This window comes from Rhinoraja longicauda, chromosome 25, assembly GCF_053455715.1.
Source record: "Rhinoraja longicauda isolate Sanriku21f chromosome 25, sRhiLon1.1, whole genome shotgun sequence".
Lineage (NCBI taxonomy): Eukaryota > Metazoa > Chordata > Chondrichthyes > Rajiformes > Arhynchobatidae > Rhinoraja > Rhinoraja longicauda.
Window position 1 is genome coordinate 2,947,346 of NC_135977.1, and position 27,405 is coordinate 2,974,750.

General features: G+C 42.4%; 1 protein-coding gene across 10 annotated transcripts in view; it reads left to right on the plus strand.

The window, feature by feature from the left end:
• arvcfb (ARVCF delta catenin family member b) overlaps positions 1–27,405 on the plus strand; it is a 207,367-nt gene that overhangs the window by 64,046 nt on the left and 115,916 nt on the right. For 6 of the 10 annotated variants that reach the window (XM_078421486.1, XM_078421491.1, XM_078421489.1 and 3 more), the window contains exons 3-5: positions 13,105–13,200; positions 24,784–24,844; positions 24,976–25,225. The exons of 2 other annotated variants lie outside the window; for them this stretch is intronic. In XM_078421486.1, the coding sequence (XP_078277612.1) occupies positions 25,016–25,225 (210 nt within the window). In that variant the 5' untranslated portion in view covers positions 13,105–13,200; positions 24,784–24,844; positions 24,976–25,015. The remainder of the gene's footprint in view (positions 1–13,104; positions 13,201–24,783; positions 24,845–24,975; positions 25,226–27,405) is intronic. 2 more of the 10 variants (XM_078421487.1, XM_078421493.1) reach the window with 2 other exon arrangements.

Consider the following 27,405-nt stretch of genomic DNA (forward strand, 5'->3'; position numbering starts at 1 on the left):
TTTATTTGATTTCAATAATGTGTCTATCTTTTCCAATGGCTGCCCTGGGAAAATAGAGTTGGCAGCTATATCTCAAAAGTTAAATTGAGCTTCTCCGCCTGTGTTCCATGTGCTTTATTTCTGGGAGGTGATTAGAAAAATGTTTAAGAGTGGACATCTCATTTCCTGTTAATGGAAATGCACCATGGATTGGACTGAAGGATTCGGTTTGGAAACTGGCTAAATGTGCCAAATTGGGATTTTAGTACTGGGTGACTCCAAACACAGATTATATTACAGCAGAATGAGGCTGTGCAAAAGACTCATTCAACTCGATCAACTGCAGGAGTAAATTCAGTGTTCTTTCCTGGGATTGGTGTGTCATAACGTTGTAGAATTATACAGTAGGGAAACAGATCCACACCAACTGAGGTGCCTTCCTCAGCTAGTCCCATTTACCAGTTTGTGGCCAATTTTAAAAAAAACCCACTTGTACCTGCCTCCTTCACTTCTTTACTGTAGCTTGTTCTATATGTCCACCAACCTCTGTAGGGAAAAACGTCCCTCTCACGTCCCTTTTTAAATCTTATCTTAACATTGCTCATCTTAAACCAATGTTGTAGTATTGATGATTCTCTTTTGCTGTGCGTGCATCCTCATGGATGAAGTATCTCTGTCTGCCTTGGTTGCTTCCCAGGCATGCATCAGGGAAATTGTACGTGCTTCATGGTTTTTCACAGTTATCCAGTCTGCTTAATCCCTGCTAAGTTCTGTGATTGTTTCTCTGCCAGCAGTTTGATGCTTAGCTTCATCTTTCCACCAACCCTCTGATCTTTCTTTGGCATAATATCAACCAGCTTAAGTAGTGTTTAGAGGATAACACCAGGGGAATTTTAACGTGTTTATTGGTACTATTTTTCGGGGCGGGAAAGAAGATTTATGTTGAAACAAGGAACTGCAGATGCTGGTTTACAAAAAGAGATGCAAAATGCTGGAGTAACTTAGCACGCCAGGCAGCATCCCATGAAAAGATGGATAGGTGATGTTTCATGTTGGGACCCTTCTTCAGACATATCTGAAATGAACAGATTCATCTGGTCTTGACCTGAAATGTTAACTGTTTCTTTCTTCACGCTGCCTAACTTCCTCCTTTTTCTGTTTTTATTTTGAATGTCCATCAGCAGTTCTTTGACTTTCATTGAATGTTGGTGTTGGTGCCATTTTGAGAATCTTGTACTTTTCTGCAAATTTCTGTCATGCTGATCGACTATCAAAGAAAACCTGCTAACAGATTAAATGGTGTAGTCACAAAATCACCCAACTCAGACCAGATGCTGCACGTTTCAATCTAACTTCTCTAATGTTGTTGCCAGATTCTGCTGAGAAGAGAGCTGCTGTCAACATCAGTTCCAATAGGGGAAATTGAATTTTTGTTTTCCAAGACATCAGCAACTTGTTTTTCTTGTTTACCCACTGAATGCAGTGCATTTCACCACAGGAATTTGGTTTGGGAAATAATACTTTTGTTAATTTACCATTGATTGAAAATGTTGGAACATCTACATCCCAAAATAGTGATTTGGTTATAATACAATTCATGAAGGTGTATGAAAAAAAACCTACTATTAAAGTCTAATTCAAGCATTGGAGTAGTTGATCGGCTCCTTCACAAATCAGAGACCTGGATTCGATCCTGACCTTGGGTGCTGTCTGTGTGGAGTTTACACATTCTCCATATGACCGCGTGGGTTTCCTCCGGTCTCCCCCCCCCCCCCCCCAGCCTAAAGCCGCGTGGGATTTTTGATTAATTGCCTCTGTAAATTGCCCCTTGTGTGTGGGATATGGAACTAGTGTGAACAGGTAACCGGTGGGCCGAATGGCCTGTTTCCATGCTGAAACATTCCAGATTGGAATTTGAACTCAACAAGAAAAATTAGCACAGTTTTGAGGGATAATTTCTGATGTTTTGTTCATGAGAGGCTCTTGTCCAAATTGCATGATCAGAAATTATCTGTGGGCCTACTTATTATTTTGGGGTGACTGATGAAAGAAGGGGCCTTCTGTTAGCGAATATATATAACCATGAAACGGATCATTTTTGGCAGCTCAGTTTAATATTACACAAGGTAGAGGGAACTCCAGTGATTGAAACAAAAGCATGTTTGATGGGTTCTGCTTTGTGAGGGTGGGTGGCAATCTAGTTTAAGCATTGGCCAGTTGGTTGTTTTCTACAGAGTGTTTTAAAGAATTTAGAACATGGAACAATGCAGCACAAGAATAGGCCCACCGGCCCACTTTGTCTGCAATGAGCGTAATGCTCTTAAGTATAGCGGAGTCAGTGGGTATGGGGAGTATGGGGAGAAGGCAGGAACGGGGTACTGATTGAGAATGTTCAGCCATGGTCACATTGAATGGCGGTGCTGGCTCAAAGGGCCGAATGGCCTCCTCCTGCACCTATTGTCTATAAACTTTTTTGTATCCTTCCAGCTCCTCCACATTCATGTTTCTGTCGAAAGAAACTCTTCACCACCATTTCCATACATGTTCAAAAGAGTCAAGAGTGTTTCACTGTCACGTTCACTGGATTTGGAACAAAAACAATTTCTTGCTGCAGCTTTACAGATGCATTAAATGCAAACTGACAATAAATATATAATTGTCAGTTATTAGTAAAGCAGATTATTTAGATTGCAAGCTAAAAACGAATGCAAAGTTAATAGTCCCGGGCCCTTAGTAGTTTGGTGCTGAATTAGGCCTGTGGTTAAATTTTCTTATTTGGTTTTCAAGCCTGACCCACTGAGATACCACAGCACTTTTGAGTCTTTTTTGGTAAACCATCTCCTGCAGTTTCTTGTTTTTACATCTTGTATTGGACCAGTGTTAGGGACAACCAGTCCACAAGAATTGCAGTGACATTCTCCTTGCTACCATGCCTCAGAGTGCATGCTGATTTTGATCTTCCTATTTGTACTCTTGCTGGACAATCTAGAGATGGTAGCATTGTGATGTTTCTGATGCAAGGAAGGCAGTCTTAAAAAAAAAAACCCCAAAGGTGTGGCTTTCACATGAGGGCATAAAGCATAGCCAGGGTCAGTTCTGCTCAAGGAGCCCGCCATTGCTAAGCCATGGCAAATCTACAGTCCTTTTTAGGTTTGCCACACTGAAGCCAAATGAGACATGGGGTGGTGGTGGAGGCAAATAACTTGGTGGCATTTCAGAGGCTTTTAGATGGGCACATGGACATGCATCAAACCTTCAGGAAAATGGAGGGAAATGGATCATGTGCAGGAAGACGAGATTGGTTTATCTTGGCATCATGTTTGGCTTAGACATTGTGAGCAGAAGAGCCTGTTCCTGTGCTGTACTTTGAGAGTCAATGTCGTTGTATAGGTGAAAGCCAAGATTTCAAAAAGTTACATAAAATGCTGCAGTGTAAGTCTAATTATGTGGTGGGTTGAATATTATCTGAATGGAAAGCAAGCAAATGAATATGCTAATATTGTGGGATCAACAAAATTGTTTTCCTTAGCATGACTTGCATAGTTAATGATGATAAACAAGCCAGTCTTGCTCAAAGCTTTTGCCGTCTTTAGTGTCTTTTCGGGAAACGAGAGCTGACTTTTGATCCATGTTAACTGAAGGGGAGTTGTGGTCAGGAAAAGGGGTCATGGGTTTGTGCAGTGCTGACATTGAAATCAAAGACTTCCTCAGTCAAAGAATATTTGGCTCCATATTGTTAAAGTGACAGTGCTTCATTTGATAAGGCTCAAAGCTTCTTGCTGCAGTTGTAACTGCTTGGAAAGATAACCAAAGTACTATATACTAAACAAATAATACACCAAGTATGTCTCCAGGCTACTTTGCTGCAAGGAAATGATTTTCTGTATTGTATTGGTAATAGCTTTTTTGCTTTTTGGTCGTAAACAAGAATTTAATTAAGATTTGTGTGCTGGATTGTGCCGTTTCTCTCCTGGAAGTCTGTGCCAGCATTTGTACTTGCAGAAGATTATGGCCAATGATTGGAATTTAATCTCGAGCATAGATAGTACTGTTCAATTATGAAATTAATGCAAGAAAAATTGAACATGCAAGTCTGCGAAGAGAAAAATAGGAGTTGGTTCACAAAATGGTTTCTTTCAGAATACCAGGAAGATGCATGTGGAGACGTCACCTAGTGGCATTGTAAATCGTGGAGGAAGGTTTGTTGAATGTTGTGAGAAATAAGAAAAAGGATGTAGCAGGCCCTAGTGAGCCCATGTAATTTCTGGCAAGTTTACTGACATCACCAAAATAGCTGAAGTTAGTGAAAACAAAAAGTACTGAAGGAACTTGGTGGATCAGATGGGATATATGTGGGATATATTCAAGAGAGAGCTAGATAGAGCTCTTAAGGATAGCGGAGTCAGGGGGTTTGGGGAGAAGGCAGGAACGGGGTACTGATTGAGAATGATCAGCCATGATCTCATTGAATGGTGGTGCTGGCTCAAAGGGCCGAATGACCTACTCCTGCACCTATTGTCTATTGAAACAATGATTTGGGTCTGCACTCTTCAGACCATCGGAAGTCTGAAGAAGGGCCCTGATCCGAATCATCCGTCCATTCCATCCAGAGATGCTGCCTGATCCACAGAGTTCCTCCAGCAGTCTATATTCTGATCAAGATTCTAGCACTCGCTGTTCCTTTCGTCTCTATATAGAAAAATGTTCTGGAACCTGAGTGCAATCTCAAAATAAGAGGACTACTATGCACAACAGATAAGAAATTTCTTCACCCACAATGTAGAGAATCCTTCCAATTCTCTCCCCAAGAAGGTTGTGCAGGTTCAGTTGCTGAGTATATTCAAGATGGATGGATTTTCGAAAATAAGTGTGGATGCATGTTTTGCAATAGGTTCAGAGAAGTGGCTCAGAGGTACAAGACCAACCATGGTCCGATGGAGATACGAGGAACTGCAGATGCTGGTTTACAAGGAAAAAAACACAAAGTGCTGGAGTCGCACAATGGATCAGGCAACAACTCTGGATATCATGGATAGAAAACATGTGTAGAAAGGATCTGCAGATGCTGGTTTATACCGAAGATAGACAAAATGTTGGAGTAACTTAGCAGGGCAGGCAGTATCTGGATAGAAGGAGTGGGTGACGGAGCGGAGACACTTCAGACTGAGTCGGAAGAGGGAGTCACAGATAAGGAAGAGTAAAGTGTATGAAAATGAGAGATCAAACGGTAAGTCTGAAGAAGAGTCCCAACCTGACATCGCCTATCTATAAGATTATCCAATATATAAGATTATTAAGGGTTTGGACACGTTAGAGGCAGGAAACATGTTCCCAAGGTTGGGGGAGTCCAGAACCAGGGGCCACAGTTTAAGAATAAGGGGTAGGCCATTTAATACGGAGATGAGGAAAAAAAATTTCAGTCAGAGAGTTATGAATCTGGAATTCACTGCCTCAGAAGGCAGTGGAGGCCAATTCTCTGAATGCATTCACGAGAGAACTAGATAGAGCTCTTAAGGATAGCGGAGTCAAGAGGTATGGGGAGAAGGCAGGAACGGGGTACTGATTGAGAATGATCAGCCATGATCACATTGAATGGTGGTGCTGGCTCGAAGGGCCGAATGGCCTACTCCTGCACCTATTGTCTGTCCATGTTCCCCAGAGATGCTGCCTGACTTGCTGTGTTTTTCCGGCACTTCATGATGGTCTTACATGCTGGAACAAGCATGTGCCACTGAATAGCAGTCTCCTGCTTCTATTTCTGAAGTTATTAATGTCTTTAAAATGAACAGCAAAATGAACTAAGTAAATTTAGAAGATTAACATATATTAGCTTTGAAGATTTTAAATGCACACACTTCAGTGAATGTGATCTGCCTTATGGTATTATTTGCATTTTGAAATGCGCCTAGAATGTGACAATTTTAAGTGTGGAAGAAAGCTTAGCAAAAGCTAGAAGTACATAGTACAATTTGATCGTTTAAAAATCCAGTGCATTTAAAGCCTCGATGTATTTTGTAATGCAACAGTTTGGATTAGCATGGATATTTCCAGCAAACCTATTGCATATCCCGACTAGTGCATTATTTAAAATAATAACTTGGTTAGTTGTCCGTTTTGGGTGCAGGGTCACATTCTTTGCTGAATGAGAAAGATTTGGGATGGATACCCCTTTCCAGAGCCATAGAACTAATCCGAGGCTGGCACTAAGCATGACCGGAGAGATACATTGCTGGAAATACCGTCTTGCAAACAAGACATGAAATCTGCTTACCTGCACACACACATGAATGCTTTTGAAACACAACCCTAAGGTGGCTATTTTCACGTTAGGGTAATTCTCCCCGAAGAAGTGTCCTGACCTGAAATGGCACTATTATTTACCCTCACAGGTGCTGCCTGGCTCATGGAGTCCCTCCTGAACTTTGTGTGTTTTGCTAATCCTTACCTGTGTCTTGGGGACTATTTAATCCTGGAAACATGAGTAAAACCGAACAACCTGCGCTCAAGAATTACTATTACAGATCATCTCTGACCCCTCTCACCCTGGCCACAAACTCTTCGAAGCACTCCGGAAGGCGACTCCGGACTGTCAAAGCAGCCACAGCCAGACATAAAAACAGCTTTTTTCCCCACGAGTGATAGTTCTACTCAATAACCAAAGTCTGTATTCTCTTTTTTGCTCTGGTTTATTTTCACCCACATGTTTAGACCGTAATGTTGTATCCTTATTGTTTTGATGTGGTTATGCTTTATTCTTAATTGTTAACTGTATGTTTGTGAGCGGAGCACCAGGCCACATTCCTTGTATATGCATACTTGGCCAATAAACGTATTCATTCATTCATTACAACACAACGTGCTTGTGCTATATCACCAGGATAAACGGTCAACCAAGAAAACAAAGCCCAGTGCCAAAGCTGTATCAAAACTGCCTGTACACAAAACATGCTATAGCTCCATGTTCATATGAATCCATTTGCAGTAATAAGCTCTCTACATGCAAATATGATGAGTCGTGTAGGAAAATAACTGCAGGTGCTGGTACAAATCGAAGGTATCACAAAATGCTGGAGTAACTCAGCAGGTCAGGCAGCATCTCACGAGAGAAGGAATGGGTGACGTTTCGGGTCGAGACCCTTCAGACTGATGTCAGGGGGGGCGGGACAAAGGAAGGATATAGGTGGAGACAGGAAGATAGAGGGAGAACTGGGAAGGGGGAGGGGAAGAGAGGGACAGAGGAACTATCTAAAGTTGCAGAAGTCAATGTTCATACTGCTGGGCTGCAAGCTGCCCAAGTGAAATATGAGGTGCCATTCCTCCAATTTCTGGTGGTCCTCACTATGGCACTGGAGGAGGCCCATGACAGAAAGGTCAGACTGGGAGTGGGAGGGGGAGTTGAAGTGCACAGCCACTGGGAGATCAGGTTGGTTAAGGCGGACTGAGCGAAGGTGTTGAGCGAAGTCTTCATACACTTCACTTCCAATTTCCATCCTGCTCTTAAATATACCTGGACTATCTCTGACATCTCCCTTCCATTTCTGGACCTCACCATCTCCATCACAGGAGACAAACTAGTGACTGACATCCACTATAAACCCACTGACTCGCACAGCTATCTGAACTACACTTCTTCCCACCCTGTCCCCTGCAAAAAAGTCTATCCCCTACTCGCAATTCCTCCGTCTACGCCGCATCTGCGCCCGGGATGAGGTGTTTCACACTAGGGCATCAGAGATTTCCTCATTCTTCAGGAAACGGGGCTTCCCCTCTTCCATTATAGCTGAGGCTCTCACTAGGGCCTCTTCTATATCCTCCAGCTCCGCTCTTCCTCCCCTCCCCCCCATTCGTATCAAGGACAGAATCCCCCTTGTTCTCACCTTCCACCACATCAGCCAGCGTATTCAACAAATCATCCTCCAACATTTCCGCCACCTCCAACGGGACCCCACTACTGACCACATCTTCCCATCCCCTCCCCTTTCTGCGTTCCGCAGAGACCGTTCCCCCCGTAGCTCCCTGGTCCGCTCGTCCCTACCCAAACCACCCTATCCCCAGGCACTTTCCCCTGCAACCGCAGGAGATGCCCCTTTACCTCCCCCCTCAACTCCATCCAAGAACCCAAACAGTCTTTCCAGGTGAGACAGAGGTTCACCTGCACCTCCTCCAACTTCATCTATTGTATCCGCTGCTCTAGACGTTAACTTCTTTACATCGGCGAAACCAAATGCAGGCTCGGTGATTGTTTCGCTCAACACCTTCGCTCAGTCTGCCTTAACCAACCTGATCTCCCGGTGGCTGAGCACTTCAAATCCCCCTCCCACTCCCAGTCTGACCTTTCTGTCATGGGCCTCCTCCGGTGCCATAGTGAGGCCAAGGAACGTCACCCATTCCTTCTCTCCTGAGATGCTACCTGTCCTGCTGAGTTACTCCAGCATTTTGTGATACCTGCAAATATGATGATGGTACTTCCAGGTATTCTTGAGGATGATGGTACTTCCTTTACATGAACAATGAGAGCATTTTAAAAGTTTTTAATTGTGAAACCCTTTGGGTTTTCCTGAGGGCATGAAAATTGCAAGGGAAAATCAAGTTACTTGTTCCACTCGTATTGGTTTATTATTGCCACATCCAGAGATATAGTGAAAAACTTTTTTGTGTGAGTCATTACACATCTGTAACAGTCAGATAATGTTTTTGCTGTTCAGCCAGTCTTTATAGCAGCGAAATGTACTATATTCTTTTGGCCGCAATTTGAACCTATATGTGGTTTCCCTTTGAAGTGGTAAACCAATGCTGAAGTTATTTATCAGAATAAATGTCAACTATTTCTTGTATGTCTTTTGGCTTTTGTTTTTTTTAGCCTTAATCTTTGGTTATTTAAATACCACAGTTGGTCATTGATCAAGTTTCCTGCTCACACAGTCAATTGGCTTCTACTCTGTCATTTAAAAATAATCTATTGCCCCAATAAAATGGCCACTTGACTGACCAAAGAAAGTCTTGTTAAAAATTACTGTAATTCTTACAAATGTATACAATTGGTCCTCAACACCATAACACCATGATAGCAAGAGGCTCGAGTGTCAGTGTCTGTAATGTAAGAACAAAGCAACAAGAAAAGTTAAATGACAAGGCAAATTAGTTCATTTCCCTACAGTTAAATAATAGGGATGGAAGTCCCCCTGGCAGGCATGAGACTTTTCCGGGGATTTCCGCGTTTTTAAAATACATTTCTGCGTTTTTGTGTGATTTCCCCGTTTTTCACTGCCAAAATCGCGTTTACCAACGGAGAAATCTGATCGGAAAAAAAAGAAAAGAAAAATGATGTAAAGACTTTTTGTAATGAACACTAGGGTTCCGCTAGAGATCGCTAGGGGTTCCGCGAGAAATCCCCCGCGCCCTGAATGTCTTCCCGAAAATTTAACACCTAGGCTGGGCAAGGCAGCCAATCTCGACCTCATCGGGTCTTCCACGGCCAATTTGTCAATTCGGCCGCTAGGGGTTCCGCGAGAAATCCCCCTTCCCTGGAAGTCTCCCCGGAAATGTAGCGCCTAGGCTGGGCAAGGCAACCAATCTCGACTTCATCAGGACTTCCACGGTCGATCGGTGGGTTGAATATGCAACCTGCGGCCGGGACTCTGGAACTCCAGCCCAGCTGGAGCCCGCAAATCTATCCCCATAGCCAATGCCTTGGCCAGCTGGATAAACCAGCAAAGCTCTGGAACTAAGAGTACCAGAAAATCAGTGATGGAACTGCAATGAGTAAATATTAAATTTAAGTGCAAGATTATATAACTAAATTAATTGAGACGGGGTTAAAATATAAAACACAACAGAAAAGCCAATTAGCACCTTTTTGGGCTGATTATCAATTAATGTGCAAATTTACTTAAATGTTATTCGTATTCAGTGACATATACACATTATTTTGTAATGTCCATTTTTACTTTGAAATGCACTAAAAGAGGAGAAACTGGTACTTTTGTGTGTAAATTTTCCAATTTTTTGACCCCTGCTGTACGTCTCACGCAAGCGCTCGGCTCTTTTCCTCTGTTTTTTAACCTCGCTCACATGCCTGATTGGCCTTCATCAGTCCGAGTATCGAGTATAGAAGTTGTGAGATCACATTACTATTGTATAAAACATTTGTGAGGCCACATTTAGTATTCAGTTTTGGGAATAGGAATACTTTATTGTCACATGCGACTAGGCACAGTGAAATTCTTTGCTTGCATACACAATGTACACATAGCAGCTACCTGCAGCACTGACAAAGTTACATAGCACGCTTGCTCCCCCTATAGTCCCCTTTGTCCGTGCCCCCACCCCCATATTGTCCATTGTTCCCCCACCTCCCTCACGGCGGTCCCCCCACGTTGGGTCCTCCATTGTTCTTCCCCTCCCTCCTTCATGTTGTTCCTCACGGTCTCGTCCGCGGGTCGACCCATGAGGCATCGCCGCCACGGCGAGGCTTCACCACCGCCGAGGCCCCATCGTCGTAAGATTTCACCGGTACCGCTGCCAAGCCCTCACTGCTGTCGATGCCCCATTTCACGCCTCCATGGTGCCAACCTGGGCCTCTGCCGGCCGCTTCACCAACCCGAAAGGCCCCGACCCGGGCTTCTACGTGACGATCTAGGGGGCACCAAGGCTGCAGTGCCACGATAAAGGCCTCCGGCCGTGTTCCCAGTCCACAGCTGTAGCCCATCGGGAAGCCTTCTGGCCGCGCGGCCCGTTAGAAACAGGCCACGTTACAGGAAAGACCTTGTCAAGCTGGAAAGAGAATCCCAGAGAATTTTGCCTGGACTCGAGGGCCTGAGCTTTCGGGAGAGGTTGAGCAGGCTAGGACTATTTTCTTCAGAGCGCAGAAGATTGACGGGTGATCTTACAGACATGTATAAGATCATGAGAGGAATACGTCGGGTAAATGCACAATGTCTTTTGCCCTGAGTAGGGAAAGGGTGGTTGGTACATAGAACAAGCTGTCAGGCGAGGCTGTTGAGGCAGGTGCCATCACAACATTTAAGAGATGCTTGGGCAGGTACATGGATTGATTGGGTTTAGGGGGTTATTGGGGAAACACTGGCAGGTGGGACCAGTGTAGATGGGGCATGTACGTCGGCATGAGCATGTTGGGCCGAAGGGCCTGTTTCCACGCCATATGACTATGACTTCATCAAAAACAATAATCAAAAATGTTGGTCCAGGTGAAGAGGGTGAAAAGTGCCTTTATGTTAATGGGGAGAGGAGAGAAGAGACGGATGGGAAAGATGAACAAAGGGAGAGAGAGCTTAAGTGGACTGATGGGAATGGGAAGGGAACTCGTAGGTTCCTGCAATTGAAAAATGCATTTGTTTCCAGGCCTGTTCACTGGTTGTACAATAAGAAGTGAGAGAAATAATGCACCATTTTGGATGCTGAGGCCTGTATATTTGAGCCAGTCTTTGGCTTGGAGTGACTTTAGCCCAATCCTGTTCTAGGTTCCTTACATTAATTCTCCCATGTTTGGCATGTGCGCTTCACCTTTCATTTAACCCTTTAAATTTGTACAAATCGAGTAATTGCACGTCTGTGCATCCACACTGATTTGCCATTTTCACATTTAGCTTGAATGTTCTTAAACTTAACTCCTGGAGTCCAACTCGCATGCGAACTGGTCAGCAGGTGCAGCAGCTGACAATTGTCCCCATTGGGCACTGGCTTTTCGGTCATGTGTGGGCATTGTTTTGTGTGATGGATCCAAATTATTGGTTGGCACTGATTTCTGTGCCATCAATATCCATAATTAGCAACTAAGGTTCAGGAGAAAAAGGGTTCCGATCTGAGATGTCATCTGTCAATTCCCTCTGCAGATGCTGCCTTAGTTCCTCTAGCACTCGGTTTTATTCAGGCGAAATTGCTCATGCTGAAACCATTTTCTAATATCAACTTCTTCCAATTTCAACGATTCTGCAGGCTCATTTCAAACTATTTTTACTTTTGTTTACGGAAAGTACTGTACTGTGACAATGGTGACCGAAGGTGTCCCTGCAAATGTTTGTCAATTGGCATGATTTAACTTCTGGATTTGATGTTCTGCACTTGGGCAGCATCTGTTAACATTGACGCTGCATTATCTTGCACTGCACTGTGATTAAATTGTCAAGGATATATAGTTGCCTAAGAAGCGTTTGGCTGCTTGTTCTGGGTGAGGGCAGTGTTCAGTTCAACTGTTTTAAAATTCAGCTTCCACCTCAGAATGTTATTGAACAGGAGATTTTTCTCACAAATCTTTTAAAGCTTTTTTAATACCATCTCTGCAATGGGTGATCAGTACAGAATTGATTAAATAAAGACACAAAGTGCTGGAGTAACTCAGCGGGTCAGACCATCTCTTGAAGACATGGGTATGCAACGTTTCGGGTCAAGGTTCTTCAGACAAACAAGAAGCCACGTGTAGGAAGGAACTGCAGATGCTGGTTTTTCTGAAGATGGGCATAAAATGCTGGAGTAACTCAGTGGGTCAATCAGCATCTCTTATGTCACCTATTATTTTTCTCCAGAGATGCTGTCCAACCTGCTGAGTTAGTCCAGCAGTTTTTGTCTAAGCAAGAATCCACCTTCTCCAGAGATACTGCCTGACCTGCTGAGTTACTCCAGCACATTTGGTTTTGTAAACCAGCATCTGCAATTCCTTGTATCTACGGAATTGATTGAGTTATGCTTGTGTTAATTTATTTCAAATGTTGCAATATTAAGTAATTGTTTTTGCACGATGAAAATCTAAAATATTGGAACATTTTCAGGTCATGCAGCATTTTCAGAAAGAACAGTTGGCATTAGTTTATTATCATTACGTGTGCAAAAGAAGCAGTGGAGAAACCTTGTTTTGCATGCAAACCAAGCAAATCACACCGCACAAAAATACAATCAAACCATACACGAGTACGGCAGGTAGTGCTAAAAGCTCCAGAGGGAGTAGAGTTTTAAAAAAGTGTAGGGCAGCAACAAGGTGCATCAGTACAACATCCATATCAAAGAAATGCCCAGATCCTCAACTGCTGTTTAAAGACTCATGGGCTGCTTTTTCAAAAGGAATTAGAAAATTAGATCCTGATGTTTCTTTTGTGTTTTTTTCCCCCCCAGTGCAAAAGGTTTGCCAAAGTCTGCCTTGACCAGTTGTGGATCAAATGCTCTTGTGTTTCACGAAAGTCTTGTTACCTCTAGAACAAGTGGCACAAGGTAAGCATGCAATACTTTTATCTACGGCATTTCACTCTTGGGGAGTGTGGTGGTGGGGAAGGGAGGGGGGGGGGGTGAAAGGGATGGGGAGAGAGACAAGAGGAGACACTTCACATATTTCACATTCCTCCAGCAGATTTCACATTTAATAACAAATCCACAAATGTTAAATGTTAAAGTTATGCAAAGTGAATGGAAAGTGAAAAGGTTCTTGATGCTTAATGTTGTTAAATCTGTTTGAATTTAACTGGCAGATATGACGATGCCTTTTGTAAATTAACCATTTATTTGCAGATGGGTAAATTATTTCCTTGCTTTAAAAAGAAATTGCATATTTTTTAAGAGCCACTTGCTGTGTTTTTCATGTTACAGGTTGCTTGGAATGCTGTTTGAAAATGGATTTCAGTTAAATTATGAACATTATTTCCATTACTTCACTGTTTCTGTTTTTGTCTTGTTGATCATTCTGCATTTTGAATCTGTTCAAGGTGGGGCAGATGTTTTAATTTTTTTGCCCATCCATTGGCCATTGGTTTGGGGCAGTGAAGCTGGGAAATATTCTAATGGCACAATTAATATTAGTTCATTAAAATTAAAAGCAAGTTCTTATCTGAGGGTGAAGAGTTTAAAGCAGCAGTACTAAAGCTAGTACAGTCATGGTAGTAGTTGAAAAACAACTTCAGGAGATGGTTACACTAGATTTAGCAAAATGAATGAGTGGTTATCAGGAGAGACTGGCAGGTCTTGTTGGAGTCTCCTGTTGCTCTCCTTCTCAAACGCAAACACCAGTTTGGATACTGTTGGCCGTGAGGGGGAAGGGGGGGGGGGGGGGGGGGGGGGAGGGGGAGGGGAGGGAGGAGGGAGGAACACAAAAGCAGCAGCAGCCAGAACAGTGACACTATGCCTGGCTGTGTTGAACAGCAGCATCAGGCTAAGACTTGGTGAGCAATAATGAAAGAGGACTCTGGAATCATGGGTACAGGCAGGCATCACAGTGGTTGCAAGCGAAGTTCCAAGATGGTGTGTTAACTGGTGCCAGGGTCAAGGATGTCTCTGAGCAGGCACAGGTCATTCCGTTAGGGGCGGCTAAGCAGCTGGAGTTTGTGGTCCATATTGGTACCATTGACATACTGGAAGGGAAGCGAGTTCCTCCAAAGAGTATACGGTCTAGGAGCTTGTACGTGAGCAAGAGCTTCAAAGATATTGATCATTGGTCTCTTCCAAGGAAGGTCAGACCTGCACAAGATTTATAAAACTGCAGTTGACTTCCTGACTATTGTACTCAATGCCCCAACCAATGAAGGCCAACATACCATATACCATCTTTGCCACTGAGACAAGTAGTCATCTGTCCATTTCCCTCTGCCAATGCTGCCTGGTCTGCTGAGTTCCTCCAGCACTTAGTTTTTTGATCAAAGTGACATACACAGATCCAGATTCTGTTCTGCTTTCCCAGCACGATTCAGCCCATCAATCTCAACGTGTTCATCAGTCTATCCTGCCCGACCTTAGGACATCGAAATCAAACAGAAAAGCACAGGGGCAGGCCATTCAGTCCACAATATCTGTGATGAGTATGATGCCAAGACCATATCTTACCCGCTTTCACTTCATCCATACCTCTCCATTCCCTGCATATGCAGTTGTCCTATTTTCCTTACAGTCTGTACTTTTTTCTTGTCCTTAGTTTCAGATATAATTGTCCTAACCCTTCTCATCAGTTCCTCTGCTTGTTACTCCAGTTCTCACCCCCTTGCCACTCTAGTTTAAGCCCTTTCAAAGTAAATCCAGGAAGGTCTCTGCAAGGATAATGTTTTCCCTCCAAATCAAAACCTGGTTAGGTGACGTTTTGAGTCAGGACCTTTCTTCAGACCGGAAACGTCACCTATCCATCTTCTCCAGAGATGCTGCCTGGCCCACTGAGTAACTCCAGCACTGTCTTTTTTGGTTAAGCAGCATCTGCTGTTCCTTGCATCTTCATTGATCAGTGGGCCTCAATTTTGTGGAGTTGTCTATTGTTGATTACGAATGCAAGACAATGAATAACCGAAGCCTGAGCAAAACGTAACGAAGATTGAAATTGAGTAAGGCAAGTTTAAAAAAAAAAAAAAAAAATACTGCAAGCTTTTCAGTGAAACCATTCTTCAATAAAGGGAGCATGTTTCCTTATTTCCTCCAGGTATTCTTGAGGACTGTTTTGCTGCGTTAGAAAAGTGAATAATCGCACAGCTCCTCGCCTTGTATCAGATATTCTGTCACCTATGAACGGTGCAGGATGTGACATGAGTACTGAATGTTCCCATTCAATCACCGTGTCCTTTTCAGTTAATATCGGAGGAAAGATCAGCATGCATTTGTGTGCGGAATGTGGTTTTAATTTGAAAGGTCTGTCTCAAAGATCTCGGTGAATTAGTGGCATGGTTTATATTTTAGTTGGGCTGGATTGGATGACTTGAGTAATCTTTTAGCAATTAGTCAAGTGTTACACAATGCATTGAAATTCACCTTGTGTCCCGATTATGAAGGTGACTGACACCAGAGCAGATGCATCTTAATGCTTGTAATGGGTGCATAAAAAATGAGGATTCTTTCCCTTTGCTGCATCAGTCAATATATATGTTGCTTGGTACACAGTTGATGATAGTACATGTTCGCACAAATCTGTAGTCATTCCTCCTCCGTGATCCTGAAGGATCATTAATCATGAAGAATGACTGAAGGAGCATCTAATCGTTTTCTGCTTTGTTTCCACTCCAAATGCTTCATGTTTCAGTTTGCTCTATTTCAGCAATTGTAATCTTTTTTTTTTTTTTAAACCCCTCTTACATACTCTATTACCTGACTCTCCCTGTGACCTGAAACAGATTTTTGTTTGCAGGGATATGATTTCATGGGTGTATTAGAGAGTACCTCGTGTTGATGTACATTTTCGTGTTTAGATCTTGGCAAGTTGCCCAACCTTGAAACATTGCAGTGAAGACTAATTGTGCATCACTACATGCAAGTCCACTTCATAAATTTTCCAGACAGGTTGTTGGGTGCCAAACAGTAATGGATTTTCTCTCTCTATTTTGAGTGTTCACGAGCAGTAGTTTAGAGATACAGTGCAGAAACAGGCACCGGCCAAGCAAGCACAAGGCGAGCATTGATCGCACAAGGCGAGCATTGAGCAGTGTGCATTAGATCTATTATCGCACTTTCCCGTCCTACACACGCGGGGCAATTTACGAGCTAGTTGACCTACAAATCTGCAGGCCTTTGGGGTGTTGAAGGACCCCAACACCTGTGGAGGAAACCCATGTGGTCGGTCACAGGGAGAACGTACAAACTCCTCATAGACAGCAGCAGCAGTTGGGATTGAATCATCACTTCTGTTCCGGCTGGCATTGGTTCTTGGTCCAGTGATGCCTCCATTCCAATTCCTTTCCTGTTTTTATGTTCCCCCAGAGATTTGTGCTTCCTCTTACAACTATAATATTTGTACCCATAGTCTGCTTGGTAAATCCCTTATTTTTAATCACTGTGGAAGTGATGTATATCCGTTCACTTGTCCAGGCTCCAAAATTTTATCTTTACAACTTTTTCCCTTTCTCTCCTTGCAGCTTTTTAAAAACCTTTCAGCATTATCACCAGATTTAATGACTTCAGCGCCTAGATTCCACATTCTGTTGTATGGGACTTGAGGTGTTTTACTGCAGTTAATATGTGCAGAAATAAAAGATTTTCTGTTGAAATTTAACGATGGCACATCCGGCTGCATTATTATAATGGAGCATTGCAATCATTTAACTCTTTAGAATGATTATAATCCTGTGGTTGTGCTGTTGATGTGTATCAATGACTCTACATTTATATTGTAGAGTTGTCCAGAACTGTGAAAATTAATTAAGAAACCTTTTCAATTCATTTAAGAAACCATTCACAAACCTTCTAATTCTTCCCTTCATTGGGTTTTTGCGGAATGGGCTTATTTTCAATTGGAAATATAATATCCAAAGCAATTCCTAACTTTTTAGTGCATCAGTCAAGCATTGATTGAGCTATTTGAAATTGGATTGGCTATAGGAAGGATGTCACTAAGCTTGAATGTGCATGCAGAACATGTACGAGGATGTCACCAGGACTCGAGGGCCTGAGCTACGAGCAGAGGTTGGGCAGGCTAGGACTTTATTCTTGGAGAGCAGGAGGATGAGCGGTGATATTATGGGGGTGTATAATATCATGAAGGGAAGAGATGGGGTGAATGCACAGTCTTACACGGGCAGGGGGGGGGGGGAAGAAATCAAGAAGCAGAGGACACAAGTTTCAGGTGAAAGCAAAAAGATTTAACAGGAAACCGAGGGGTGACTTTTTCACACACTGGTGGGTATGTGGTGCGAGCTGCCAGTTGAGGTGGGCACTATAACAACATTTAAAAGACATCTTGGTTGACATGGACAAGTTGGGCCAAATGGCCTGCTACCGTGCAGCATGACTGACTGGAAGCAGAATTGTTTTTATTCATGTCCCTGAGAAACCTTTTTAAATGTGACCTTGTGTGGTGTTTACTGTTATGGAACAGTGCAAGCAAGGGTTCTTTGTGCTTTGATATGTCTCTGCTTGGGGGGGGGAATTCCATGGTTTATATTTAATATTAAAGCTGCTGAGTTCATTTTAGCAACTCTGGTTGTGACTGTTGTGGTGTTTATAGTCATTTTGAAACACTGTTGCGGTTGTTTTGTATCTGGAAAGCACGTTGTATTTGGAGGGATAGGGGGATTTTAACATGGAAAACAAAGTTTAACTCAGAAGTTAGAAATCATGTAAAGGAGTTGAAAGTGGTGTTAAAAGATGACGCTCAAATAGCCCTTTTGAATATCTTGTTAATACTTTTGGTTCTGCAATATGCTGTTCATGAAATTTGTGGAGCTTGATAACTGTATTAAAGTTAACAAAGTAACTCAGCATTTCTGGAGAACATGGATCAGTGACGTGACCAAAGAATGGCCTCAACCCAAAATGTCACCTATCGATGTTCTCCAGAAATGCTGCCTGACCTGCTGAGTTACTCCAGCTTTTTGTGTCCTTTTGTGTATTAACCAGCATCCGCAGTTCCTTGTTTCTGCACTTTGATAACTGCATTATTTTATTTCAGTATCTGTTCTAAAGGTTTGGAAATCTACCAAACCTGCCAGCAATTTAAAAATCTCATTTATAAAGATGGAAAACATAGAAAATAGGTGCAGGAGGAGGACATTTGGCCCTTCGACCCATTATTGTGATCATGGCTGGTCATTCACAATCAGTAACTCGTGCCTGCCTTCTCCCCATATCCCTTGATTCCGCTAGCTCTATCTAACTCTCTTTTAAATTCATCCAGTGAATTGGCCTCTACTGCCTTCTGTGGCAGAGAATTCCACAAATTCACAATTCTCTGGGTTAAAAAGTTTATTCTAACCTCAGTTTTAAATGGCCTCCCCTTTATTCTTAGACTGTGGCCCCTGGTTCTGCTCTCCCCTAACATTGGGAACATTTTTCCTACATCTTTAGCGTTGCCAAAAAAATTAAGGGGACAAATGTACATGTTATGGGCATCACATTCTATATCAAGGTAGAAGCTTCTGTAATGTAGAACCTCCTGAATTTTGTCCTTGGCATCAGCTTGCATGACCCTTTGCATTTGTTTTAAGATTGACTTGGTTGAATTTAACTGGCAAAGGAATTTTGAGTTTAATGAGCCCAATCAAATATATGCTTCACATATCTGTAGCTTTAATTTTACATCAGCTGCTTTTCCCTGAGGAAAATTAAGTGCATTAATTCTGTGTGGCTCGCTGACTTGTAGCCATTTTATATTGCAGGCAGGCTTTTCCAAGTATAGATCGTGTCAGGGATCCAGTCCTGAGAACTATAGCTCTGCTTTTAACACCATTGTGCCAGAGCTACTACACTACAAACTCTCCCAGCTGACTGTGCCTGAACCCCTCTGTCAGTGGATCATCAACTTCCTGACGGACAGGAAGCAGCATGTGAGGCTGGGAAAGCACATCTCGGACCCGCAGACCCTCAGCATAGGAGCACTGCAAGCTGAGTACTCTCCCCTCTTCTTTACTCTCTCTACACCAACAACTGCACCTCCACAGACCCCTCTGTCAGGCTCCTCAAGTTTGTGGATGACACTACCCTGATTGGACTGATCCAGGATGGGGAGGAATCTGCCTACAGATGGGAAGTGACACGGCTGGCATCCTGGTGCCATCGCAACAACCTGGAGCTCAATGCTCTCAAGACAGTGGAACTAATTGTAGACTTTCGAAGAGATCCCCCTCCCCTCCTCCCACTCACCATCAACAACACCATAGTCACATCTGTGGAGTAATTTAAGTTCCTTGGAACCATCATCTCCAGGGACCTTAAATGGGGGGTCACCATCCACTCCACAGTCAAAAAGGCCCAACAGAGGATGTACTTCCTGCGGCAACTGAAGAAACACAATCTGCCACAGGCAATGATGGTCCAATTCTATACTGCTATCATTGAGTCCGTCCTCACCTTCTCCATCATGGTCTGGTTTGGCTCAGCCACCAAGCACGACATCCGGAGGCTGCAACGGATCGTTCGCACAGCTGAGAAGGTTGTTGGTTGCAACCTTCCCATTGACGAACTGTACACTGCAAGGGCCAGGAAGCGAGCGGGCAAGATCATCTCTGACCACTCTCACCCTGGCCACATGCTCTTTGAAGTACTTCCCTCTGGAAGGCGACTCTGGACTGTCAAAGCAGCCACAGCCAGACATAAAAACAGCTTTTTTTCCACGAGTGATAGTTCTACTCAATAACCAAAGTCTGTGGTCTCTTTTTTGCTCTGATTTATTTTCACCCACATGTTTAGACCATAATGTTGTATCCTTATTGTTTTGATGTGGTTATGCTTTATTCTTAATTGTTAACTGTATGTTTGTGTTGTCATTTGTGAGCGGAGCACCAAGGCACATTCCTTGTATATGCATACTTGGCCAATAAACTTATTCATTCATATCTATAAGATTCCTTAAATCAGGAATATCTGTTTTCGATAGTATCACTCTGCATACACTTGGTATAACCCTTTTTATTTCAGTGACTAACCACTGCCCATAACTAATCCACTGGAATGTATACTCTATTCAGACATTAATAAATACATGAACGATGCTTTAAAAGCGGAGAATTTGTGGAGTAAAGTTGGATTTCTGTAAATCGTGCCCCCAACATTCATAGCTTTGCACCGTCTGAAGCATCCTGCTTCATAGGAATGTGTCAGTAGGACCTGGCAAAAGGGATCAACGTTGTATGTTGACTGGCCTCTGTTTTTGGATGTCCTGGGCATTTAGATAGACAGAGGGTGTGCAGGCAAGATAGTTACACTACTTTCCATTATCTTGTTGATTGTTGAAGGCTGGAGTGCTGAATTATAATGCAATGTAAATTGTTGTTCATTATTTCACCTGAAATTGGGAGGGATAAACAATGACATGCCTTTACTTTAAAGCAGCAGTAATCTAAACCTTATTCCCGTTGTGCTAAGGGCACTTTTGAGTTTTCGTGACCCACTTTATCAATCATAACAAAGCTCTTTTGTACCTCTTTAGAATCCCCTTCCATTTTTCTCCGACTCAGTTCTTGCTTTTAGTGCCTTTTCTGATCAGCTTTGTTTGTTCAAGAGACAAGTCAAGAGTGTTTAATTGTCATATGCTTTGGCAACAGAACAATGAAATTCTTTCTTGCTGCAGCTTTACAGGCCATTGGGAGGTAATTCCTTTCAGCTCCATTTGTTTTCAGTGCAAGTGGCAGATTAAGATTTATCACAATGCAGAAGATTCTCCAGTGTTGGTTTAATGCACTAGTCCATACACTCGCAGTGGTTCTGGCCCTTGTTTACCCAAGTCAAGAGAGTTCATGATTAAAAATAAAATGATGGAGACAGCTGGCGGATTGGGCAGCATCTTTGGAGGAAGGAATGATTTTGGATTGATGCTCTTTGTATCAGAGCGAGAAAAAGCAAGAGTGAGTTGAATTTGCAGAGTGGGAAGGAGAGGTGATAAGAAAAGGAAAATCTGGATTATTCAAAAATAGAGACTGATGAATATTGTTGATCAGTGCTGAGCTGAGCATCAAGTTTAGAGTCGAGCAGGATTCTGTTGTGCTTCACCATACAACAGGAATGAGGTTTAAAGTGAACTAAATGGGATATATTTTAGTTAAAGTTGGTTCATTTTCTGAGATTCTGTTAAACAGTTCAATGTAATTCAAGGCGTGATAGTTGTGCCGCTTTCCAAAGATCAAATTGACATAGGTCATGTTTGGTTGTGTATGGCAGCCAGTTTGCTGAGAGAGGTTAGTGGTAATTTCAAGTTATCATCCCAAAAGATGTTAGGAGAGCTGATCGAAGTGTCTAAAATTATGACAGGCATTCATAGGGGAGACAATCCGAACCAATTCCCCCACAATGGACATGTCAATTACTGGAGAGCATGGCTTTAAGGTGAGAGGGACAAAGTTTAAGATGTGCAGGGCAAGGTTTTTTAATCTTACGGGGTGGTGAGTGCTGAAATGTGCATCGGGGAATGTTGCCGACTGGCCCACTGCAGACTGCAGGAGCACATGCTGGAGGGACGCACTGAAGCTCTGTGCAGCCAATGCCAGGGCTCTGTGGGGGAGGACCACAGTCTAGGGTCCTTCCCCTGCTGGACATGGGGGGGGCAGGGTGTGGTGGAGACGCCCCTTAAAATAAGGGAAGATTCCACGCCAGTGGGCCACATGTGTGGCAAGGGTGGGGGGTAATTTTGTGTAATTGGTGTATTGAATATCTGTATTGAATGTATGTATAGCCTCCGAGAATGTCGGATGGAGTTTTGGAAAGAACATGTTTTGTATATATTTATTTCTTGAATAAAGTATTTTTTGATAATAAAAAGGTGGTGGAGCAAATATGACAGTGATGCTTTAGAAGCTCTAAATTTAGGACATGGATATGTGGGAAATGGAGAGATATGGATTACGTACAGATAGATAAGTTAGTCTTGGTATCATGCTCAGCACAGACATTGTGGGCTGAAGGGCCTGTTCTTATGCTGTACTATTCTGTGTTTATCACTGAATTGAAGCTTGCGAGGAAACCCAAGGTTAAAACGACTCCCACGGGTGAAGCCGAGCTCGGCTAGCCAATCACAAATCACATTTCTCACTGAAGGTTGGCTTCACAACGTCCCATTGATAGGTTGCTACATTTGTGCCCTTCAAGTAATTTTGTCTGCTTTGCTCTTTTTGCCATTGTTGATCTGCTTCTGTTAATTATCCGTGTAATTTATTTCCCCAGAAATATTCCCGTTCTGTCACATTCTCACTATTAACCATCTCCCCCAAGCCTTGAGCATATTTTGTTGATTCTTCCACATGAGTCAACATGCTTCAGCAACAGACGCCTTCATTTGTCTTGAAGCCCTGGCTTCTGCACTGCGGTGGCTGAGTGCTTCGTCTTAGTGACACAGTCTGCCCTCTGAGCTACTGCACAATTCTTTTAATTCTTCAGGCGGGTTTTCCCCCCACATCTGTTGTAAGACTAACCAACAGCTGCTACCTCGACTACCCCTGTTGTCTCCCTCCTTAATCTCCTTTATCCATCAGCATTCCTGGTTGCCTTATTATTTGAGACTCACTCTCAAATGGAATTTGCGGAGTTCCTCCTTGGTAAAATTTGTTTATTTTCCTCTGGTGCCTCATGTATTTTACTGCACATTATGGAACAGTATGAAGCTCTATTGTGTCCCATATTACAAGAGGCTATTTATTAGGTATCAACTGCCTCATTGTTGATAGAGAGGTGATCCATCACCATTTGTCTTCCATTGCCCCACTCGACCTTGTCATTCTGATTATAAAGATTTGTCATCCTGTGTTTATCAAAATTAATTTTAAGCTGATAGTATGCACAATGATCCACTTCCTCTGTCTGCTTTTTTTTACAATGGTCAAGTCTAAAGTCTGCTTTCCTGAACAACAAAATTGGAACACTTTATCAAATTTGCCACCTCTCTCGATATGAAGGCGTGGCATTGTTCTGAAGCTTTGATTTATCTGTTTTTGTTCCCTTAGGCCTTCAACTGCAGTTGTTATTGCTTCAGTTTGGGGTTTTCTGCCACTTAAAGTGGCCCAAAGTAGCGGAATTTTATTTGTTGCTCTATAACCTAAATTTTCTATTTGACATGGAATGGCAAAGATATTTTTACTTGATACAAGTTTAATAAAATATTCAATTTTGGGATTACTTGGGTCTGCATGCACCTGTGGCGAGAGATGATAGTTAATGTTTCAGTCTGATGGTCCTTTAGAACTGGATATGATTGCCATATGTCCTGCAAATGGAACAATTAAATGCAACAGCACAACAGGTCTGTAAATCTAATACTCAATAGATAATGTAGACACAACGTGCTGGAGTAACTCAATGAGTCAAGCAGCATCTCTGGAGAAAACGGATGTGCGCCGTTTCGGTTCGGGACACATCTTCGGCCGCCGGAGTTTCTACCACTGACGGCACTCACAGCCTCCCCGGCCTGGCCACTGGCCTCACCACCGTCACCATCGGCGAGTTACTCCAGCACTTTGTGCCTCTCTTTGGTGCAAACCAGCATCTGCAGTTCTTTGGTTCTATCAATAAACAAGTTGACAATCATCCCTGTTTTAGATACTGGGTTGCCCTGAATATTTTTAGCATTGCATTGTTTTCAGATTATCAGCATCAGGGATATTTTGCTTGTGGACTATTTTTATTTTTTTGAGTTCATATAAAAATAAAAGCAGCGCAACATTGAGATTGACCAGCGAAAGTAAATATTGAAAAGCTGAGTTTCAACAGCAATGAGTGTCGAATATTGGTGAAGCCTGGTCACTCGGGACATGTGATAGGAGGCGTATTAAGGCATTGGGTGAGAGGTGGGGATTCCCTGAGTTGGAGCCTGATTTTAGAGAGATTACAGGGTCCTTAATGTTAATGTTATGGAAGGTTGGCAATATAAAGTGAAGTGATTTAAGAAATTTAAAACTGAGGAATTGGGCGTTCGATACGTTTTGCGCACATTGTTGAAGTTCTTTGGAAGAAAGATGTTGCTCAAATTAATGATCAGCCCAAAAGCGTGGAAGGCAGAAGCTAATTCAGATGTAGGATTAAAATAAACTTGCGAATGCAAATTCTGCCCACACGGCAGAAGTATATTCTGGTTTGCAATGACGCATTTTAGTGTCATTCCCCTGTAGTTTGGTGTCTTTCTTATGGCCAGCTGTCTGCGGAATACACTGGGCAGAAAGCAGACTTCCAGAAAAACTCTATTTATAGACTTTGCTATCAATGTTGGGTCGTTCAACTGCCTGTATGTTTCCATCAATGTGCAATTTCATGTGGCTCCAGTTTCCATTTTTTTTTCATGCCTGTCCTTTCACTGTTTTTAGTCGCTTCTTGCCTTGGCACTTCCGTCAAAGTTGTATTTTTCTATCTTTTTACTATTCACCTGGTACTTAACTGTTCCTCTTCTGTAACCTGTTTATCTTCCTTTGGTTTTCTCTGCAGCTTGCTGATACTGCTTGAGGCTGTTGGTGTGTTTTCCAAACCTTCCTTGCAGCTGTTGCAGGTGATTCTCTGTCTCTAACTAGAGAAACTATTCCACGCAACCTCGTGTTTCTCTTTATTAACGTGATTGATCATTCCCTTGTAATTGTATGACTTTCGCTGAACTACTAACCTCTAACCCTTAACTCTAAGGTTGCCTGATTAGCAACCGGGCTAGAACCTCTGGAAGATCATGGATGACTATGATGTAAGATCTGCTGCTAGCATTCTAGCTTCGGTTAAAGAACAGGAGTCCCGGTTTGAGAAGTTGACCAGAGCGCTTGAGGAAGAGCGTCGTAATGTTTCCATGCAGCTTGAGCGGGTCAATATTCCCTCAAACAGAGGAAGTATATCCAACATTGGCACCAGTGAGTCCTTTGCGTGGCAGCAACTAGTGTTACAGGTAACTCCACCTTTAACCTTGACTGGAGAAAAAATGTTTTGTAATGGAGCGTACGGTGACTTGAAACAAAAATGGTTGTTTATGAAAATATTCCAATAGGGTTAGAAATGGGAAAACACATCCAATTGGCACCCACTGTTGGGAGAAGACGGCTTCTGATAATGGGAATGCCAAGTAAAACATTCAAGTATGCAAAGTGTGCTATTACTTCACTATTCCAGCATATTGGCTTGTTATCACAAGCAGATTGTTCCTGTGAAACTAGAATCAAGATAATATGTAATTTGTATTACAGTAACCACTATAATTCATCAGGCCACATGCAAATGAGTTGTTTGTCATCACCTTTTCCACTGGAAGTTTGCTCTGGAGTATAAAATGATTTGAATAGTAGCCTTTCATTTGTGTAAAAAGATTTTGACTTCTGATTTGCAAAGCTAAAACTGTTAAGGGTGACTTTGTAGATTGTATTAAAATAATCCTCCAAAAAGATGCATTCACACTCTTAAGGACAGTGAATTTAGGTTGAAGATTTGAAGTCATTTCACCCTTTCACAAAGTTTGTTGCTGTTCTTCAAAATTTGATGCAGTCACTTGTAACAGCAGCGAGGCCATTCGGCCCTTCAGATCCATGCCAGCTTCGGTCTCATCCTATTTCTCCCTTCTCTCTTATTTGCAGATAACATTCTCTATTTCCCATGTCCACCAACTCCTCTTACCAGTATAAACCCATTATGGGGTAATTTATAGTCGCTATTGGCACACTAAGGTATGGGGGAAATGGCTCTTAAAATCTTAATTTTCTTTTCTCCAAATGCTCAAACTTTAAATGCTAAAAATGAGCTAGTGCCTATTTTTTGTAGAAGTAATTCTGAATTGCAAATATAATTTTCATTTCCATGCTGTAAATAGTTAATGCATTTTAAGCTTAAAGTATGATTCGTGAATTGATGCCATCAACTGGATATTGAAGACGGATATTTTGAAAAAGGTTTTGACCTCTGTTCGAGTCACAGCTGTGAATCCGTAGGAGAGGCATCATTCCTCAGTAGGAAGTCTGTGGGTGGACAACATGCAAGGTGTCCAGCCTCCCAATGGAGTCATAGCTTTTGGTTCATCAAGGACATGAAGGTTTGTGAAATTGAGGTGGATTGATGGAAAAAAAGATGAAAATCAGATTGGAATGGGTGATAGGGCTTGAGTGATTGAACAAAGGACGTACTTCAGTTCTGAAAATCATAAACATTACTCAGCATCGACATGTCTGGACTGACAAAGCACAAAACATTGAACTGGAATAGAACTGGCTTTGTTTATTGCATGAACAGGAAGAAGTTTATTCATTTATTGAGCTGTTGAAGATTAGCCAAATCTAAACTATCACAGCATACAGCATACTGAGGCAGTAATTAGTTATGCCACTGTTAATTTATGCACAATTCCCCAGCAAGTGAGCGAGTTTCAGGATCAATTACATTTACATTTTATTTTCCAGAGCTGATGATGTTTGGATCAACATCGAGTGCAGTCTTGAGCTGAAATGGCGATGAAAATAAATAATAATGATCTCAGCCTGGAATTTCAGTCAACTAAGAAGCTGATATGTTTGGATGGGTTAAAACAAAGCCCTGGTGTTCTCTTTCGCAGGGACTTTCCTTTTTTCCCCAAGGACAGTTGCTGTTGGGCATCAGTTTTTTAGATTTCTTGCGTGCAGAGACAGTTGAATCTGAAGCCTATCAAGATTTTGGGAAATTTTCAGTTAACAAATAAAGAAATCGTTTTTAGCTGATGTCTTCAGCATTTTACAAAATGCTAAATAAAGACTGGAACATAAGGTTAAAGTGGACGTTTTAAAAATTGCATTAGAAATGACATTAAAGCCTGCATGTTGAATATTTATTTTTAGAAACAGTTTGCTTAGTAGTTCCCCTAAAATCACACAAACACTGCAACAAAGCATGAAATGCAATCCAGATATTTTACAGCGAAGCTAGCTTCTAGATACTCTATTAATCATTTGATTTCAGGCAATGGTGTAAAAGGCTTCAAACCAATGTATCCTCTGGCTGCAGAAATTGGCAACAACTTTCCATATTTAACTTTGGCGGCGCTGTTGCCAGAGTTCCGGGTTCGATCCTGACATCGGATGTCTGTATGAAATTTGCGCGTTCCATAAGTTC